At 49.8% G+C, this 17,901-nt stretch overlaps 7 protein-coding genes across 7 annotated transcripts; 4 read left to right on the top strand and 3 right to left on the bottom strand.

Annotated features, from left to right (window-relative positions):
* The first annotated feature begins 161 nt into the window (after positions 1 to 161).
* Positions 162 to 3,934, top strand: N7455_005447 (putative nonsense-mediated mRNA decay protein (Nmd5)). The gene is made up of 8 exons (XM_040961139.2): positions 162 to 417; positions 481 to 559; positions 632 to 1,092; positions 1,158 to 2,535; positions 2,588 to 2,719; positions 2,780 to 3,325; positions 3,380 to 3,676; positions 3,735 to 3,934. The coding sequence occupies exons 1-8, from the start codon at positions 328 to 330 to the stop codon at positions 3,902 to 3,904; spliced, it is 3,153 nt and encodes a 1,050-aa protein (XP_040808406.2). The 5' UTR covers positions 162 to 327; the 3' UTR covers positions 3,905 to 3,934.
* Positions 3,935 to 5,248: 1,314 nt separating this feature from the next.
* On the top strand, positions 5,249 to 5,814 carry N7455_005446 (uncharacterized protein; the record flags this gene model as incomplete). The annotated part of the gene is made up of 3 exons (XM_065605032.1): positions 5,249 to 5,265; positions 5,338 to 5,392; positions 5,472 to 5,814. The coding sequence occupies 3 exons, from the start codon at positions 5,249 to 5,251 to the stop codon at positions 5,727 to 5,729; spliced, it is 330 nt and encodes a 109-aa protein (XP_065461932.1). The 3' UTR covers positions 5,730 to 5,814.
* Positions 5,815 to 6,106: 292 nt separating this feature from the next.
* vip1 (putative actin cytoskeleton protein (VIP1)) lies at positions 6,107 to 7,068 on the bottom strand (the record flags this gene model as incomplete). The annotated part of the gene is made up of 3 exons (XM_040961153.2): positions 6,107 to 6,752; positions 6,850 to 6,936; positions 6,989 to 7,068. The coding sequence occupies 3 exons, from the start codon at positions 7,066 to 7,068 to the stop codon at positions 6,107 to 6,109; spliced, it is 813 nt and encodes a 270-aa protein (XP_040808389.2).
* Positions 7,069 to 7,438: 370 nt separating this feature from the next.
* Positions 7,439 to 8,486, bottom strand: N7455_005444 (uncharacterized protein; the record flags this gene model as incomplete). The annotated part of the gene is made up of 3 exons (XM_040961168.2): positions 8,236 to 8,486; positions 8,107 to 8,180; positions 7,439 to 8,029 (listed from the first exon to the last, which is right to left on the bottom strand). The coding sequence occupies exons 1-3, from the start codon at positions 8,429 to 8,431 to the stop codon at positions 7,439 to 7,441; spliced, it is 861 nt and encodes a 286-aa protein (XP_040808393.1). The 5' UTR covers positions 8,432 to 8,486.
* Positions 8,487 to 8,583: 97 nt separating this feature from the next.
* On the bottom strand, positions 8,584 to 8,892 carry N7455_005443 (uncharacterized protein; the record flags this gene model as incomplete). The annotated part of the gene is made up of 2 exons (XM_065605031.1): positions 8,584 to 8,786; positions 8,883 to 8,892. The coding sequence occupies 2 exons, from the start codon at positions 8,890 to 8,892 to the stop codon at positions 8,584 to 8,586; spliced, it is 213 nt and encodes a 70-aa protein (XP_065461931.1).
* A 521-nt stretch (positions 8,893 to 9,413) lies between these two features.
* N7455_005442 (uncharacterized protein) lies at positions 9,414 to 10,994 on the top strand (the record flags this gene model as incomplete). Its single annotated transcript, XM_040961172.2, has 1 exon — positions 9,414 to 10,994. One exon carries the CDS (start codon positions 9,414 to 9,416, stop codon positions 10,992 to 10,994), a length of 1,581 nt encoding a protein of 526 aa, XP_040808407.2.
* A 3,175-nt stretch (positions 10,995 to 14,169) lies between these two features.
* N7455_005441 (carbamoyl-phosphate synthase (glutamine-hydrolyzing) CPA2) lies at positions 14,170 to 17,885 on the top strand (the record flags this gene model as incomplete). Its single annotated transcript, XM_040961146.2, has 3 exons — positions 14,170 to 14,512; positions 14,667 to 17,716; positions 17,778 to 17,885. The coding sequence occupies 3 exons, from the start codon at positions 14,170 to 14,172 to the stop codon at positions 17,883 to 17,885; spliced, it is 3,501 nt and encodes a 1,166-aa protein (XP_040808414.1).
* Positions 17,886 to 17,901: the final 16 nt, after the last annotated feature.

Below are 17,901 nucleotides of genomic sequence, written 5' to 3'. Positions count from 1 at the left end.
ATCAACCCCAAATGTTACCCAAGCACCATAGTCATAGCTCATAGTTCTTAGGAAAATCCGTGTGTGCGGCCTCTGATTAGCTGCGGGGCGACCGCCTCCCGAGAAGTCGGGAAAATCGAAAAAAATCCCCCTCCTCTTGCAAGAACAACATCTTCTTTCCCCTTCTCTTCAAGATCCATACGATCTATTTAGGACATTCACGTCCTTTCAATCCTTGACTCTTTTCCCCTCGCCCGTCTTCCATCGGCGCCCGTCCGCGTCTCCCCCCGGGGTTCTCAGTTTATTTGGAGATTTTTTGACTTTCTGGTGTTGGGGGATTGTTGCGCGATGGATGTCACAGCCCTCCGAGATCGCATTCAGTCTACTCTAGACGCGAATGCGGATATTCGCCGGCAAGCGGAGCTTGATTTGAAATATGTATGTGCTAGATCGACTGGCGGGGCACAGAAACGTCAGGCTCACACGTGGTTGAATATCTAGGCCGAGACGCAACCCGGTTTTATCAATGGACTCTTGGATATCTTGCAGGGCGAGCAGAACAATGCAGTCCAGCTCTCTGGTAAGTCTTTGGGTGTCCATGTTGGTTCGCGAAGGAACTTCTATTTCTTACTGACCCCGCTCTTTCCTATAGCTGGTGTATACCTGAAGAACCGTATTACCCGTGGATGGGCCCCCGTCGAAGATAGCCCGCAGCGTACGCCAATTCCCGAAGCCGAGAAGCCCAGTTTCAGGGAGAGACTTATCCCTGCCCTGGCCTCGACGCCCCCCAATGTCCGCAATCAACTGGTTCCCCTCCTCCAGAAGATCCTCCAAAACGATTTCCCCGAGCAGTGGCCCGGATTCTTGGATCTTACTCTGCAGCTTCTCGGCACCAATGACGCAAGTACGGTCTATGCGGGTCTGCAGTGTCTTTTGGCAGTCTGCCGCGTTTACAGGTTTAAGGCCGGCGAGAAGAGAGAGGAGTTCGATAAAATCGTGGAGCATTCATTCCCCCAGCTGCTCAGCATCGGATCTAAGCTTGTTGATGAGGAAAGTTTGGAGGCTGCGGAGATGCTCCGTATTGTGGTGAAGGCTTTCAAGCACGCAATTTACGTCGGTTACCCTGATTCTAGTCTGCGCGTGGCTAAGCCATTTATACTGACTGGTTGCGGATTTAGTTTGAGCTTTCCCCATGCCTACAGACCCACCAGGCAACTGTGGACTGGTGTACACTATTCCTTCGCATCGTCTCGAAGGTACCCCCTGCGAGCTCAATGGCAGACTCGAAGGAGGAGCGGGAGATGAACCACTGGTGGAAGTGCAAGAAATGGTCCTACGCCAACCTGAACCGTCTATTCATCAGATACGGCAACCCCACCACGATCACAAAATCCTCTACCCCCGACTACACACCGTATGCGAAGACCTTTATCAGCACTTTTGCCCCCGAAATTCTCAAGGGATACCTGACGGAGATCGACAAGTGGGTGTCCAAGACGCAATGGCTCAGCAACTCCGCACTTTCATATACTTTGGTCTTCATGGAGGAGTGTGTCAAGCCGAAGGCCATGTGGGACCACTTGAAGCCGCACATGGACAACCTGATTGCCCACTTCGTTTTCCCCATCTTGTGCCAGTCCGACGAGGACATTGAGCTTTTCGAAGACGACCCATCCGAGTACCTCCACCGCAAGTTGAACTTCTATGAGGAAGTGTCCGCTCCTGATGTTGCCGCCACAAACTTCTTGGTTTCCCTCACCAAGAACCGCAAGAAGCAGACCTTCTCCATTCTCACATTCGTGAACAGTGTTGTTAGCAAGTATGAGTCTGAGCCGGAGGAGCAGAAGCAGCCCAGGGAGAAGGAGGGTGCTTTGAGAATGATTGGATCGCTTGCTTCCGTCATCCTAGGCAAGAAGAGTCCAATTGCTGACCAAGTCGAATACTTCTTCGTCCGTCATGTTTTCCCCGAATTCCGCAGTCCCCACGGCTTCCTCCGTGCCCGTGCTTGCGACACCCTGGAGAAGTTCGAGCAGCTCGACTTCAAGGACCCGAACAACCTCATGGTTATCTACCGAAACATCCTCGAGTCCATGACCGATTCCGAACTTCCCGTGCGAGTTGAGGCCGCCCTTGCTCTGCAGCCCCTTATCCGCCACGATGTCATCCGTACATCGATGCAGCAGAACATCCCCCAGATTATGCAGCAGCTTCTCAAGTTGGCCAATGAGGTCGATGTGGATGCTCTGGCTAACGTCATGGAGGACTTTGTTGAGGTCTTCTCTGCCGAGCTTACTCCCTTCGCTGTGGCACTGAGCGAGCAGCTCCGCGACACTTACATGCGCATTGTTGGTGAGCTCCTGGAGCGTAACGCCTCCAAGGGTGGTGACGAGGATGGCTACGGCGATTTCTTGGACGACAAGAGCATCACCGCTCTGGGCGTTTTGCAGACCATCGGCACTCTCATTCTCACACTCGAGAGCACCCCCGACGTGCTTCTACACCTCGAGACTATCTTGATGCCTGTCATCAGCATCACCCTGGAGAACAAGCTTTATGGTAAGTTTTTTAATCCATTAATTTCACGTCCAGCTCTAATTGGTTATTCTAGATCTCTACAACGAAATTTTCGAGATCATTGACAGCTGCACATTCGCATCCAAGACCATTTCCCCGTCCATGTGGCAAGCCTTCGAGCTGATTCACAAGACGTTCAAGGCTGGTGCTGAGCTGTACCTTGAAGGTAAGAGATCCACATAAATTCGCGCGGTTTTAGAACTTTTATTGACTTTTCTGTGTGCAGATATGCTCCCCGCCCTTGACAACTATGTCGCTTATGGCTCTGATATGCTGGTTCAGAACCCAGCTTACCTGGACGCTATGGTCGGTATGGTGCAGGACATCTTCTCTGACGACAAGGTTGGTGGCGTTGACCGCATCTGCGGGTGCAAGCTTGCTGAGACCCTGATGCTCAACCTTCGGGGTCACATTGACCAGTATATCCCCATGTTCATTGAGATGGCTATGCGGGTTATCGATGCCGGCGAGGCACGCACCAAGTCGTACCGCATCCACTTGATGGAGATGGTCATCAACGCCATCTACTACAACTCAGCTCTCAGTCTTCAGGTTATGGAGGCCAAGGGCTGGACCAACAAGTTCTTCAGCACCTGGTTCGCTAACATCGACAACTTTAGACGTGTGCACGACAAGAAGCTGTCAATTGCCGCAATCAGCTCGCTGCTTACTCTGAAGGCTACCGATGTTCCGGTCAGTGTCCAGCAGGGATGGCCCAGACTGTTGCAGGGTGTGACAAGACTCTTCCAAACCCTGCCTGCTGCTCTCAAGCGTACGTTTCCCCCAATCTCCCGTCGTGTTCCCCAAAGGCTAAGAATTCATTCAGAACGTGAGGATGCTACCAAGGAGTCCGACTTCACCCTCGATGACGAGGATGATGAGGATGACGAGGACAATGACTGGGATGGAGATGTTGAGTGGGACGAAAACGAGGTTGAAGCAGCTCTTGAGGAAGATGACGTCCCCGACGAGAGTGCCGCTTACCTCGACTTCCTCAACCAGGAGGCTCAAAAGTTTGGCTCCTATACCGATGACGACGATGATGACATGGACGAGGAAAGCCTTCTGGAGACCCCTCTGGACAAGGTTGAGCCATATGGCATGTTCAAGCATGTCCTGCTGAGTAAGTGACCTCTACGAGATAATTTCCTTTACGCATCACCCACTAACCTTAACTCCAGGCCTCCAGCAAGAACAGCCCCAGCTGTACGAGAGTCTGACCAAGGTTCTCGGTCCCGAAGAGCAGCAGGTCATTCAAGGCGTCTTCCACGAAGCCGACGCCAAGGCCATGGTCGCCGCTGCCAACGCAGAAGCCGCCGCTGCAGCGGGCATGCAGGCCAACGGCAACTAAGAGACTATACGAGATGGATTGAGAAAAACAAAAAAAAAGCTTCGAATTTCCAATGCCTCGGACGTCTAGTCTCATATTTTTTTCCCCTTTCCGCATTTTCCTCACGAGACCATATGCCCATTTCATGTCTTTCCCGCTTCTTTAGATCATGTCCCATCTGCTCTGTACCTCCGTGTTTCTTTCGTCATGTCTTTTTCCTGTCATGCTCTCGCTGATGTACTCTTAAAAGTCCTACCCGTGGACATTCTGCTCGAGGGCATCTCCCCTCCGACCCCCTTCTAATCCTCTTCGATGCACAGATTCCCCTGAAGACACCCTTGTTTCCTCATGATATAGTACATCAGCCATGCTACGAATGTTGGATTCCAGTTCTGGAACCTGTAGTCCCGTAGATACCAGCCACATAGGTGGACTCGGAACTGAATCCACATTTTTACAAGAACATTTCAAGATCACTCATGTGGATAGACACCCAATAAGGCACCCAGAACACAAAAGAAGGATCTCTTCAACAATATGGTCGTAAATCTGGTCTTTGGAGCAACATCCTTAAGCCTTTTCGGTCAGTCTGTCGCCGTGGGATGGCTCAGTGGTCTAAGTGGATGGAGGACTATCAGGCAGGGATGGGTCATGAACATCAAGTCATGTGTCTCGCCCGTTTACTAGTAGGTTGTACCGAGGAAATCCATGCACTGGCACTAAATTATCTCCAAGAACACTTCCACTTACTGTGTCGCTAAAGCTGATGTGATAACAAAACAGTGTAGAGGGAAGAAGATGTGAGGTCAAAACAAACGTGACAAATGACGTCATATGTCTGAGAGGCAATTATCAGATCCGGATGTCAGTGCGGCTCAGTTTTGGAGCCAACTTGATGTGATCTGCGTGTGTCGACGTTATAAACAAGCTGAGTTTAGAGTTATTCATGAGCTAGAAGCATTTTGGGGTCCATTCTTTCTGTCATGGTCTTCCCATCCACCTTTTTTATTTCAATGCTACATGGGCAGGTAGGACGACAATATAATGGATGGAAATGGGCAAAATGGGCAATTGATCATATGTAAGACTAGCTGGCCATGTGGTAAATAAGGCTAGTTAAAAGGAAGCGATAGTTAGAAATTGAAGAAGTTGAGGGAATAGTCCAGTACTGTCTCTGTACTGATGCGCGTATAGTAAGGATCTACGGCTATACATCCTCGTACATGTGTAGTACAACCAGCAAGTAAAGATTCGCGTATATGCTAGCCTCAAAGCACACCGTAATATGTCGTTATTGTAGTTAACAACTTGCAATATCATGTTAGGTTGGTAGTAGAATGGAGAGTGCCACTCCACAACGTCATGATGATGAACCCCAACCGGTTTAGATGGTAACGTCAGTTGATTTCCCAGAATCAAATAAAAAGAGCTCCTTCGTAGATTTTACTGTTTAGACACAAATATTCTACATTCATCACTAAGCCTACATATCTACTACATCAATTAAAGGTCGGTACTATCAAGATCACCATATCACCTCATACTTCATTTCCCTGATCAAGAAACTCACATATTTCTCTCTCTTTAGTACATCAATCCCAATCCTACAATACCCACAATGTCTGCTCCCTACCCCGGCCGCCAATCCCCCTCTCCGGAGCGCCAATCTGGTGCCCAGCAACAGGATACCCCCGGCACTGGCAAGACCGACGTCGGCAAACACCCAGAACCTGACTTCTCGCAACATTCATCAGAACACTTCAGGGACAATGTCCTGACGAGCAACCCCGAACACCCGCTAGAGAAGATTGAGGCGGAGAAGTACATCAAGGGAAAACAACATTGAGATAGGATATTTCCTGGAAGGGTCTTGTTTTTGAATTTTGGATAATGATATCATGAAGAATAAGCTCAAATAACTACTCTATTTTGAGTTATGTACTTAGTCAAACAATACATTAAATCTTGTGAGTGGAATCAATCTTTTATGTCCATTTGTATTGCTTATTGGGAGGCCCGTAGTTATCATAAGCTCACTTGTAATAAGTGCCCAAAAATCAGGTTATCACACAGGCAGAAAGGAAAAAAAATAAAAATAAACTATGAACACTGCATGGCATGGCATCATGAGAAGGAAAAAGATAAAGCAATAGACACAAAGGAAACACGCCCAGCGCAGATATTCATCTCCTCATTAAGTTAAGACCTCATTCCCGGGATCCCTTACGCCTTCTCAGAGGGCGCAGCAGCAGCCTCAGCCTGAGCAGGAACAGCAGCGGGCTCCGCGGCAGTAACACCAGGGGCAGCAGCAGGGACAGCAGCAGGAGGAACAGCAGCACCCTCGGCCTCGCCAGCCTTGCCCTGCTTCAGATCCGCCAGACGACGAGCCTCAGCGTGAATATCGCGCACCTGCTTATCGGTCTGAACATAAAAGTCACGCAGCTTCTGGCCGGAGGGGTGCTCCAGAGCCTTCTCGAAGTACGAGCTCAGGCCGCGCCAGCCAGTAGCCGCCTTAGTGGAGATTTTGTAGCTATCATCGATGCCGCGAGCGCGCTCGGTGGCATTGTACTTCTTATCGAAGTTTGTAAGGGCCGACGTGAAGCGGTTCGAAACTCCGTGCTTCTGGTCCAACGCGATCGCCTTCATGATCGCATTGTCGCTCACAACGTACCCGTGCGCCAGGTACTCGGCGACAATGCGGGATCGAGGCTTGTCTTCTTGTGCGATGTGGTGCTCTTCTTCCTTGGTTTCGGTGCCGGCGCCGGTCGCTTGGGCTCCGGCTAGGTCTTCGATGTTGTTGGCTGCTTCGACGTGCACGGCGGAAGTGCCTAGTTGGGTCTGGTCAAGGAGGAGGGCGGTTTTAGCAGCGCTGTTTTTTGGGAGATTGGGTTAGTTTTTTTGGTTTTCATGTGGGCTGGTTGCGGGATGCGGGAAAGGAGGTTGAAACTGGGTGCGGGGTAGCTTACGCCTCCTTTTCAAAGGTCACAGTGGCGGACTTTTGAGCATCGGCTTCCCCAGAGACCGGGGTGATTGAGAGAGTAACAATCTTTCCGCTGTTTTTAAGTTAGTATGTTGTCAAATAAAGTAATAATTGCGATAATGTACCAGAAGCTGAAGAAGTCGCGAACCTCCTTCTCGGAGGTTGTTGACGAGATGCCAGAGACATGGACGGTAGAGTGAGACATGATGTTAGGTAGAGGAGAATAGAAAAAAGTTGTAAAAGAAATCTAAGCGTCACACCATTTCCCAGGTGGGATGCGACTATTTATCTAACGAGGCCGACTGCGCCACAGGTGACGTGGTGACGTATGGCGGGGCTGTTGCACCGCCTCACATAGCTAATTTATTTTGGTATTTTCTTTTCTTGTTTTGTTGAGCTTTTTGTTTAATTGGACTACATCATTTTCAATGGAGCTGCCTGGAAAATGAATTTCACATGTCAAAAAAAAAATAGGATTGCGTTGAATGTGTTTGCCTGCAAACCTCCCGATATGAAAATGTTGGGCACCACGGTGGCAATGCGAAAGAATGATATGGGTTAGAATGGAAATTGAATCAGGCATCAATGATTCTTTCAGATGGTGTGGCAGAAGCCTCACTTGCTGAATCCTCCTTTTGTCTCTTTAAAGTCTGCTCCAGATCCCGCACGCGCCTCCTCAGCTGTTCATTCTCCCGCTTCATGTATTCCACCTCCAACCTATGATGTGTGGCCTCCTCAAACCGCGACAGCGAGCCTCCGGGTGAATGGCCTAAATGGGTCTGGGACACCGAGTTCCGGTGGGGGTATACGCTGCTGTTATTGTGGGAGAACGAGGATAGTGACCCAATGGAGGGTCGGCGAGATGTGAGGGATGGCTCACGACTGCGAACCGTCCGAGAATGGTCTGTCTGGCGATACGGGATGTCTCGTGAGGGTGCAATTCCAGTGACACTTGCAGACTGTGGGGCCTGGTTTGCTGAAGCATGTGAACTAAGGCTCGAGTTGGACCGGTTCCGTCGCGCAGAGTGAGATGGGATTGAGCTGCTGAGAGTAGGCGATGCTTGTGCGCGGTCTGCCTCGTTAAATGTCGATGTGGAGGATGCTGTCGATGCCACGGATGCTGTCTGCTGGCGGAGAATAGATAGCTCTCGAGTCAATCGATTCACCTGCGGGGAGTTTTGATGCGTCAGCGGTTGAGGGGTCCACGGGTATGTATACTTCGGGGCTCTGGGATCCCACTTACCATTGCTTCTTGCTCTTTCTCAAGCACTAGATGGAGATCCGAAGGCGTCAGCGGCTGAGGATGACGCAATGGCCCTTATTCTGTTAGTCGGGGAGCTCATCAAAGTGGTGCCTGCCACTGTGGACTTACCCTGAGCGGTACTTGTGATGCCATAATCCCCCGTTCCGGGTGGTGGACTTCCTGGGGGCGGAAGTGCTGTAGAAATATGAGGACCATGTACTGGTTGTCGGGGTGTCGGAGACTGCGATGCCATAGCGGGTGCCGATGTTACTGCACGAGGTCGTGCCATAGTAGAGTTGGAAACAGCGCTCAAGTCGGGAGCCATGGCTATCAGATATGTATGTTCTGATGATATTGCTTAACGGTAAGTTTGTTGTTCTGCACCTGTTGTCGGCATATGAGTCAAAAGGGCTGAACTATAAGTGTTTCAGCCTTGGGATAAATAATCAGCAACAGTCAGACTTCGGGAAATATAAATCAAAACACCCCTTGATGCAATTCCAGGGAGATCGTTGAAACATACCAGTTATGGGAGGGGGTCAAAGGCCTCCTTTCGGGAAGGGGAATTGAGAAAGGCAGGAAGAGACAGGAAGAGAAAGAGAGAGACCTAAGAAGTTGGGCTTCTCTCTTGCCGTGAAATGTTTTATCCTTTGTCGCTTTGATTGGGCCGTGCACGTAATCTGCATCGATTGGATGTACATGTACATCGTAGCTCTGGAGATAACATGGGGAACATTCCAGGCATGCAGCAACATTAACTATGTACAACTACTTACCTAGGTACATATGTAGGAAAAGGCCGACACACTAGAGGAACTATCTAGTAGCTGTCTTATGACACAATTCGTGGATATTTTTGTTAATCTACTTCCAATTGTACGGAGATAGTACTCCGTACGTATGTAGACATGGTGCTCAGGCCCCTTTTGAGACATATTGGATGTCTCAATTGGAGCTATCTAGTAAATTGAGTAAATTGAGCAATAATTGGCTCATATCATCGTTGATCATCGTCTTCAACCTCCTATAAGCCCCCAAGGAACGTCATACTTAACATATCATAGCCTTGGAGATGCCCACTGTAAAACAATAAGCTCCACTTTGGCCCCCGGGAGGACCTCGGGATGATCTGCGTGTTACATAAGCCTACGATCCACGAAAGAGCTGGGTAAACAACTTCAATCTCATATCACTGTGGATTGTGGCAGTGAAGTCTTCTAAGGCCTGTGAGGGCCTCAGCTTGTCTCTCCAGATACCTAAGCTTGCATAGCCACCTGGGGTACTCTAAACCCCCGCCCAATGAAACCATGGCCCGACCAATCTCCCCTGACGCTACCCACATTCCACCGATTCTGAAACCGCTCGCTCCTTACGTTAAGTCGCGCCAGGAAACCCTTCAAATTCGCCAGGCGCTGACGTCTTATTTGCGCTCATTTATCGAATTCGACGATCAGTCAAGCGATCATGCTCAATCCCACCTCGTCCTGTGTGCGTCGACCGATGGTGTTACCGAAGTCAAACGGATCCCTACCGACCTCCCCGGGCTGAGAAAGGATTATCTAAAGGCCTTAGCAGCCAATGTTACGGCCCGCAAAGAGTTCGCCTCGGCGTCTGAGAATGTCGCCTCGTTAAGGCGCCAGAGGGCGACCCCGAACCGCCCTTCTGACGATGCGGATCTGCAAGAGCCCGGCACCGAACTTCGTGAATACCTTGCCCTTCTACGCGATCGACGCCGCCACACCAAGCTACAGGTGTTTCAGAATTATCTTGAAGAAATTAAAACACGCGATGCGGGCAGCTTGGAGGATGTCGCCAACGATGGGGAGCACATGCTGTTGTCGGAGGTAGATACAGATGCGGGGCGCAATGGCTCTGAAACGGACTTGGATGAACTAGTGCATAGCCTCGAAAGAGCAGTTGTCCGCGCGAGAACTCAATTGGATCACCAAAAGCAATTGTTTGAGAAAGCCAAGGCACAGCATGACCCTCGAGCCGAAACTGCAGATGCCAAAGCAAAAGCATTACAAACGACCCGCGACGAGCTAGTACAATGGGTGGAGGAACGCCTGGTTGGTCAAGGGGATCCGGATGAGAGTCTGCTCCAAGAGCTCCCTCCGGAGGAAATCGAAGAAGCCCAGCAGGGGTTAGAGAATCGCAAGATGCAAATTACGGAGCAATATGCCGCATATCTACGAGCCCGGAGGGATCTCCTCGACGCAGCCTCCAGGGCTTGTCAGTCAGTCAATGTGACCCAGAAGCCTCTGTCACGATCAACCAACAAAAACGGATTCGTCATACCAGAAATCCCACCACCCAACCCAATCGATGTTCTGTCATATACAAACGAAAACCTGGTCCCACTACTTAAGATTCAAAAGTCGCTGGCTCTCCAGAAATCCTACTTATCTGGCTTACTCTCAAAAGAAAAGTCTACGACCCTCCGCGCTCTCAATCGCCTAAGTGACGAATCCCACCTACTCCCCGAATACCCCACTCCTGCCCGCCAGCCGCGGGCCACTGCTCTCGGCTCGCGAATCCAGACCCAGACCTCCGATCAGACCCCAGATGAGGTTGTTGGTCTTGCTGAAGCATGGGCATTTGCCTCTAATGCTGCAGCTGCCAACGGACGAGACTTTATTCAGCAAAAGATCGCATTGGGTACTGAGGTTGCGCAGGACGCCCGGCAGACTCTGACTGATGTATGTAAAAACCTCAACCAGGACTTCGATGAGGTCATGCTGGAGGGTCGGGAGAACCGAGATGGGTCGGATTCATGGGCCTCCGATGCTCGCTCCGCGAAAGGGATGTCGAGGAGTGGGTCTCGGATTGAGAAACAGCCGAGTGGTCCATGGTCAGGTTTGAATGGGAGAGTGGGGGTTGTAGAATAATTGTACTGTGTTGTATCTATCATAATAGTTCTCCCTAATATATAATGTGCCCTGTCGGCTAATTTTAACTTAATCCGGCTACGTGCGTTGATACTTTAGTGTAGGGGTATCAAACCAATTATACATTGCACTCGACTCAATTTTAACGGGATAATCTGTTTGCTATTAAGTTGCCGTTATGAAACTTGTTATATTTAGTTAATTCCGTAGATTGTTTTCAGCATAATGATGTGGCAGTGCCCAGGTGGTAGCTAAATATATACACGAGAGTAGCTCGATTGACACAAAAAAGTATTCTGAAATACTGCTAAAAGACCTCTTAATACAAAGTCCCCGATGTAATATGTCAAACAGATCAGACTACAACAAGAAGAAAACCAGAAGAATATGCTCAATCAATAAAACGACGATTGTCCAGTGTATCATGTATCACTATATCCGGCCATACACAACTGCATGTTGGACTTTCTGCTAGAAAAGAACAACTCTTTCATTTTTCTTATGTGTTTATCTATAATGTTCGGCCCATGGTAGATCAGGATCCAACTATCATCAGATCTGGCTATGTACAAAGTATATCTTCAAACCTCACCCAAGTACTGTCCAATATATTATAGTTCTCGAGGTTATTCGAAGGTCCACGATGTAAAGGTTCCTTGTAAGGTTGGAACCTGAGAAGTAAAAGAGGGCAAGATATGTACGCTGATGCTTGTGATTGGCTTATATACTCTTTGAAGATCCACATAGCTATATGGATCCATGGATGGGTTTCGCTTTTTCCATGAGGGTCCACGGGCTTATGGTGGGCTTATATAAGACATGCTGATCAGCCTGGAGGTGAGCAGGACCTGCAAGGAAGTTGTACTTCATTTTTGATGACTCTACAGGTCGCCTACCAGTTCGAACAGTCTTATTCTGTGCTGCATTCCGAACTTTACTATGGGCACGGAAACCTCTCCTCCCTCTTCGGTATCTACCGATGCAATGGATGACCACCCTCATAGTCCTCGTCTCGGTCTCCCAGAGCGGATGTTACAAAAGATGGGGTTTTATCATAATCCGGTCTTGTATGTCTCCATTTCTAGTTCTGACCCTGTGCTTTATAGGACCATGATATGTCTTATCGCATCCCCTTATGTGGTTGTTTATCCTATCTGCCGTCATTATTGTGATGCCGCTTCATGTCGCTATTATCGTTTTAACCTTTTCTCTGCACTTTTGCTTTTCTTCTTGTTTATTAATTACCGGGCATCAACCCGAAAAGATAACACTCCCACGATACTTAGGACAAAAACACCGCAACAAGATAAGCAAGCAGAGAAAGTTTCCATCTATCATCAGAATAAAATCATGTTAGGGATCTCCTACATATACAGTCGCAACTTCTCTTTGCTTTGTTGTTTTATCTGGTGCATGTTAGGCTGCAGTGAGACAAACTCGAGATTGAATGCCGGAAATGTCGAATTTCATGTACCAGCGGTCCATTCATGCCCTACACTGCGTGCTAGACTTCTCCTTTTCTAAACGAAATTACCCCAGAGAGTCTGATAAAGGACAGATAGACGGTTCGTGGCCTCGTCTTTTCATCGATCCATTTGTGGATTCCTGACACTAGTAGAACCACGACAAGTTCTTCTCTATTTTGATGTACGCATTTATTTGCCATGGGACACTCTAATAAGTTTAGATGGTGGTGTTTTCCTCTGTGCATGGATTACTAGCACTTGGGTCCATCCCTCTTCATATTGAACCACATCGTCTGAGAGACCGACTATGGGAAGGTCGGGCCATTCTACATCGTCTGCCTTATTTCCCAATCCAGACATATACTATACAGATAATACCTGGGACCTCACAAGTGGCTAGAAACGAAGTGAAGGAAGGGTATTGACTATACATATGGACTAATATTTTACCCTGAGAATACTGAGTGAAGAGTGAGCTGACCACTAACGTATTTCACATGCGAGCTGGACACACAAGCGAGCTGGACACCCCAGAACACATAGTAAAAGCGATAAATTACAACATGATATTTCAACAACCAACACCTTTATTTAATTTCATTACTTGTCGATAGCAATTGATAAGTATTTTTAGCATCATTTATTAATTTTGGATAAATTGAGAACTTGCATTGTTATGGTATTGAAAAATACACCTCTGAATTCCAGAAATATATATATCTCAGTCACCAATTTATTAAGTTCACCTAAACTCTAACAAGTGGTTAGATATCATATAAAAAGCATTAGGCTACAAAGAAAAGCTCATATAAACAACCGTTGTTGAATTATCATGATGTAGTTTATCGCTTTTACTATGTGTTTTGGGGTGTCCAGCTCGCTTGTGTGTCCAGCTCGCATGTGAAATACGTTAAGCACCCCAAAGTAACCCCAGGTGCCAATTGAGCAACAAGCACTGCCGATGAAAGATGGAACCTGCACACGTGACGTTGGAATAACTAAGATTTTGGTAAAAAGGGAGCTTAAATCGATATGTTAAGGTAGTCAATTTCGGTGGCTAATTTATGGTCAATTAGGGTTGTGGTGTAATATCGGTGCTTGAAATTGAAATTGAGAGATAAGAGATAGGGTTGGGTCCGGCATCGGCATTGTTCACTGGTAGATCATCACCGAGTGATACGCATCATGTGCTTGCTGGAAGCCCCCAATTGCCTACTATATACTTTATAACCTTTTATATTAATGACAATTTATACACGGTAAAAGATAATTACCCAGGATCTACTTAGTAACCACCTGGGCATAGGATTTTTTTGGTATACATTAAAAAAGATATTTGCCGAGAGAGCTCCGTCTCCACATCCAAGTTTTGACTCATCGCTGTTTAAAAAAAAAACAGAAAAATTATAACAAAAAAGACCCAAAAAGACCAAAAAAGGGGGGGAGAGAGTAAATAAAAACAAATCAACATCTTCTATTTGAATTATTAACATTCATTATTAGATCCCTCTAGATCTATACCTATTCCTAGGCATAATCCCCAATATCCCCCCGGCTTTCCCTCGTTGTTCTTCAAAAGTGGAGCCGTATACGGTGAAGGGAACGAGCCAATTAGCGACTTCGTGGCGGGAAAAAAAAGAATCCCCATCAAAGCGTAGACTCATCCTCAACACATCTCCCAGCAATTGAAACATTACCTGAGGTGCGCAATGGTTCTTGCTGCTCGATGTGGGCAGGCCGCCGCCCTGCTGCGCCAGCGCTGCATTGCTGAAACCCGCCCGGCACTCTCTCTCCGCGCATTCTCATCTCAGTCCGTCCGTTCGACGGTCACGACTCTACGCCTGCAGAAGATCCCCACGGCGCGGTCTCAGCAGCTCCGTTCTTTCTCCAGCACCTTGAACCGCCTGGCTTCTCAGCAGCCCCCGGCCGCCGAGTCTTACCTCGCCAGTGGTGCGGTGTCGACTGGTAGCAAACTCGTCGATGTCAAGAAGGTCCTCGTCATTGGTAGTGGTGGTCTGAGCATTGGACAGGCTGGAGAATTCGATTACTCTGGTAAGTTGGAACCACTTGGAGATCAAAATTTCGCGCGATTAGATCACCGCGTCAGTCCCCCATGGGGGTCTACACGGGAAACTTTTCTGCGGGGAAGCCCCTAAAAATCAATCCAAATGACAGTAACTAATCTCTTCACTGTGGGATCAAACAGGCTCGCAAGCTCTTAAGGCTCTTAAGGAAGCCGGCGTTCACTCAATCCTGATCAACCCCAACATTGCGACTATCCAGACCGACCACAAGCTTGCGGATGAAGTCTACTACCTCCCCGTCACCCCCGAGTATGTTACCCACGTCATTGAGCGCGAGCGCCCCGATGGTATTCTCCTCACCTTCGGTGGTCAGACCGCCCTGAACCTGGGTGTGCAGATGAACCGCATGGGCACCTTTGAACGCTACGGTGTCAAGGTTCTCGGTACCCCCATCAAGACCCTGGAGACCAGTGAGGACCGTGATCTCTTCGCCCAGGCCTTGAACGAGATTGATATTCCTATTGCCGAATCGACCGCCGTCGAGACTGTCGAGGACGCTCTCAAGGCTGCCGAGCAGGTTGGCTACCCCATCATTGTCCGGTCTGCTTACGCCCTTGGTGGTCTGGGTTCTGGCTTCGCTTCCAACCCCGATGAGCTCCGTGACTTGTCCTCCCGCTCTCTGTCTCTCTCCCCCCAGATTCTCGTCGAGAAGTCCCTCAAGGGCTGGAAGGAGGTTGAGTACGAGGTTGTTCGTGACGCTGACAACAACTGTATTACCGTTTGCAACATGGAGAACTTCGACCCTCTCGGAATCCACACCGGTGACAGTATCGTTGTTGCCCCTAGTCAGACTCTGTCTGATGAGGAGTACCACATGCTCCGTACTGCTGCCATTAAGATCGTCCGTCACTTGGGCGTCGTTGGCGAGTGCAATGTCCAGTACGCTTTGCAGCCCGATGGACTTGACTACCGTGTCATCGAGGTCAACGCTCGTCTTTCGCGTTCGTCTGCTCTGGCTTCCAAGGCCACCGGTTACCCGCTTGCTTACACCGCGGCTAAGATTGGTTTGGGACACACTCTTCCCGAGCTCCCCAACGCCGTTACCAAGACCACCACCGCCAACTTTGAGCCCAGTCTGGACTACGTTGTCACCAAGATTCCCCGCTGGGATTTGAGCAAGTTCCAGCACGTCAACCGCGATATTGGCTCTGCCATGAAGTCGGTTGGTGAGGTTATGGCTATTGGTCGTACCTGGGAGGAGTCCCTGCAGAAGGCCATCCGTCAGGTTGACCCTCAATACCTTGGTCTCCAGGGTGACAAGTTCGATGACCTCGATGAGACTCTCCGCAACCCCACCGATCGCCGCTGGTTGGCCGTTGGACAGGCTATGCTCTACGAGAACTACTCCGTTGACAAGGTCCACGAGCTGACCAAGATCGACAAGTGGTTCTTGTACAAGATCCAGAACATTGTGGATTGCAACAACGAGCTCAAGGAGATCGGCAGCCTCTTCGGCCTCAAGCAGGAGATCCTGATGAAGGCCAAGAAGCTCGGTTTCTCTGATAAGCAGATCTCTCTTCTTGTTGGATCCACCGAGGATGATGTCCGTGCCCGCCGTAAGTCCTTCGGCATCACCCCCTGGGTTAAGAAGATCGATACCCTTGCTGCCGAGTTCCCTGCCGACACCAATTACCTCTACACCACCTACAACGCTTCCTCCCACGATGTTACCTTCGATGACCACGGTACTATCATTCTGGGCAGCGGTGTGTACCGTATCGGTAGCTCCGTCGAGTTCGATTGGTGCGCTGTTAACGCCACTCTCTCCCTCCGCGAGATGGGCAAGAAGACCGTTATGATCAACTACAACCCCGAGACCTACTCCACTGACTTCGATACCGCTGACAAGCTGTACTTCGAGGAGCTCAGCTACGAGCGTGTCATGGATATCTACGAGCTCGAGGCCGCCAGCGGTGTCGTTGTCTCTGTCGGTGGTCAGCTTCCTCAGAACATTGCCCTCCGTCTGCAAGAGAGCGGTGGTGCTACTATTCTGGGTACCAACCCTCTGGATATTGACAAGGCTGAGGACCGTCACAAGTTCTCTTCTATCCTCGATAGCATTGGTGTCGACCAGCCCGCCTGGAAGGAACTGACCTCTGTCGCTGATGCCGAGACCTTCGCCGACACTGTTGGTTACCCCGTCCTGGTTCGTCCCAGTTACGTCCTTTCCGGTGCCGCCATGAACGTCATCTACGGTGTCGATGAGCTCAAGGAGAAGCTCCTGAACGCCGCTGCCGTTTCCCCTGACCACCCCGTTGTCATCACCAAGTTCATCGAGGGTGCTGAGGAGATCGATGTGGATGCCGTCGCTTCCAACGGTAAGCTGCTTGTTCACGCCGTCTCCGAGCACGTCGAGCCCGCTGGTGTTCACTCCGGTGATGCCACCCTCGTCCTGCCCCCCGCCAACATCCCAGAGCCCATCATGGCCCGCGTCAAGGAGATCGCCGAGAAGGTCGCCAAGGCCTGGAACATCACTGGTCCCTTCAACATGCAGATCATCAAGGCCGATCAGGAGGGTGCCGAGCCCGCGCTCAAGGTTATTGAGTGCAACCTGCGCGCCTCCCGCTCCTTCCCCTTCGTCAGCAAGGTCCTGGGTACCAACTTCATCGATGTCGCCACCAAGGCTCTCGTCGGCCGTGATGTCCCCGAGCCCGTCGACCTCATGAAGGTGAAGCGTGACTACCTCGCCACCAAGGTTCCCCAGTTCTCCTGGACCCGTCTGGCTGGTGCCGACCCCTTCCTGGGCGTCGAGATGTCCTCCACCGGTGAGATTGCTTGCTTCGGTAAGGATCTGGTTGAGGCCTACTGGGCTTCCCTCCAGTCCACCATGAACTTCCGCATGCCTGAGGCCGGTGAGGGTATCTTGCTCGGCGGTGATATCACCCAGCCCTACCTCGCCAAGATTGTCGAGTACTTGAACCCTCTTGGCTACAAGTTCTTCGCCGTCAACCCCGCGGTCAAGGATCACCTCGAGTCTGCCGCCAACGTCTCCGTGCAGCTGATTGAGTTCCCCAAGAAGGACAAGCGTGCTCTCCGTGAGGTGTTCCAGAAGTACGACATCCGTGGCTGCTTCAACCTTGCCAAGACCCGTGGCAAGACCCAGCTTGATGAGGACTATGTTATGCGTCGCAACGCTGTCGATTTCAGCGTGCCTCTCTTCATGGAGCCCAAGGTATGTTTTCCAAGTGCCGATGTCCATAATTATTCAAGTTACTAACCGGTTCTCTCTACAGACTGCCCAGCTCTTCGCTCAGTGCATGAGCGAGAAGCTGCCCCGCGGCGAGGGAATCCCCTCTGAGGTCCGCACCTGGTCTAACTTCGTCGGCGGCAAGGCACTGTAAATCTCTTGTTTTTTTT

Source organism: Penicillium solitum (genome assembly GCF_028829755.1).
Source record: "Penicillium solitum strain IBT 25940 chromosome Unknown utg000003l_segment0_segment0, whole genome shotgun sequence".
In the NCBI taxonomy this organism is placed as follows: Eukaryota; Fungi; Ascomycota; class Eurotiomycetes; order Eurotiales; family Aspergillaceae; genus Penicillium; species Penicillium solitum.
Note: the sequence above shows the minus strand (reverse complement) of the source record. Positions and strands in the feature narration are given on the sequence as shown.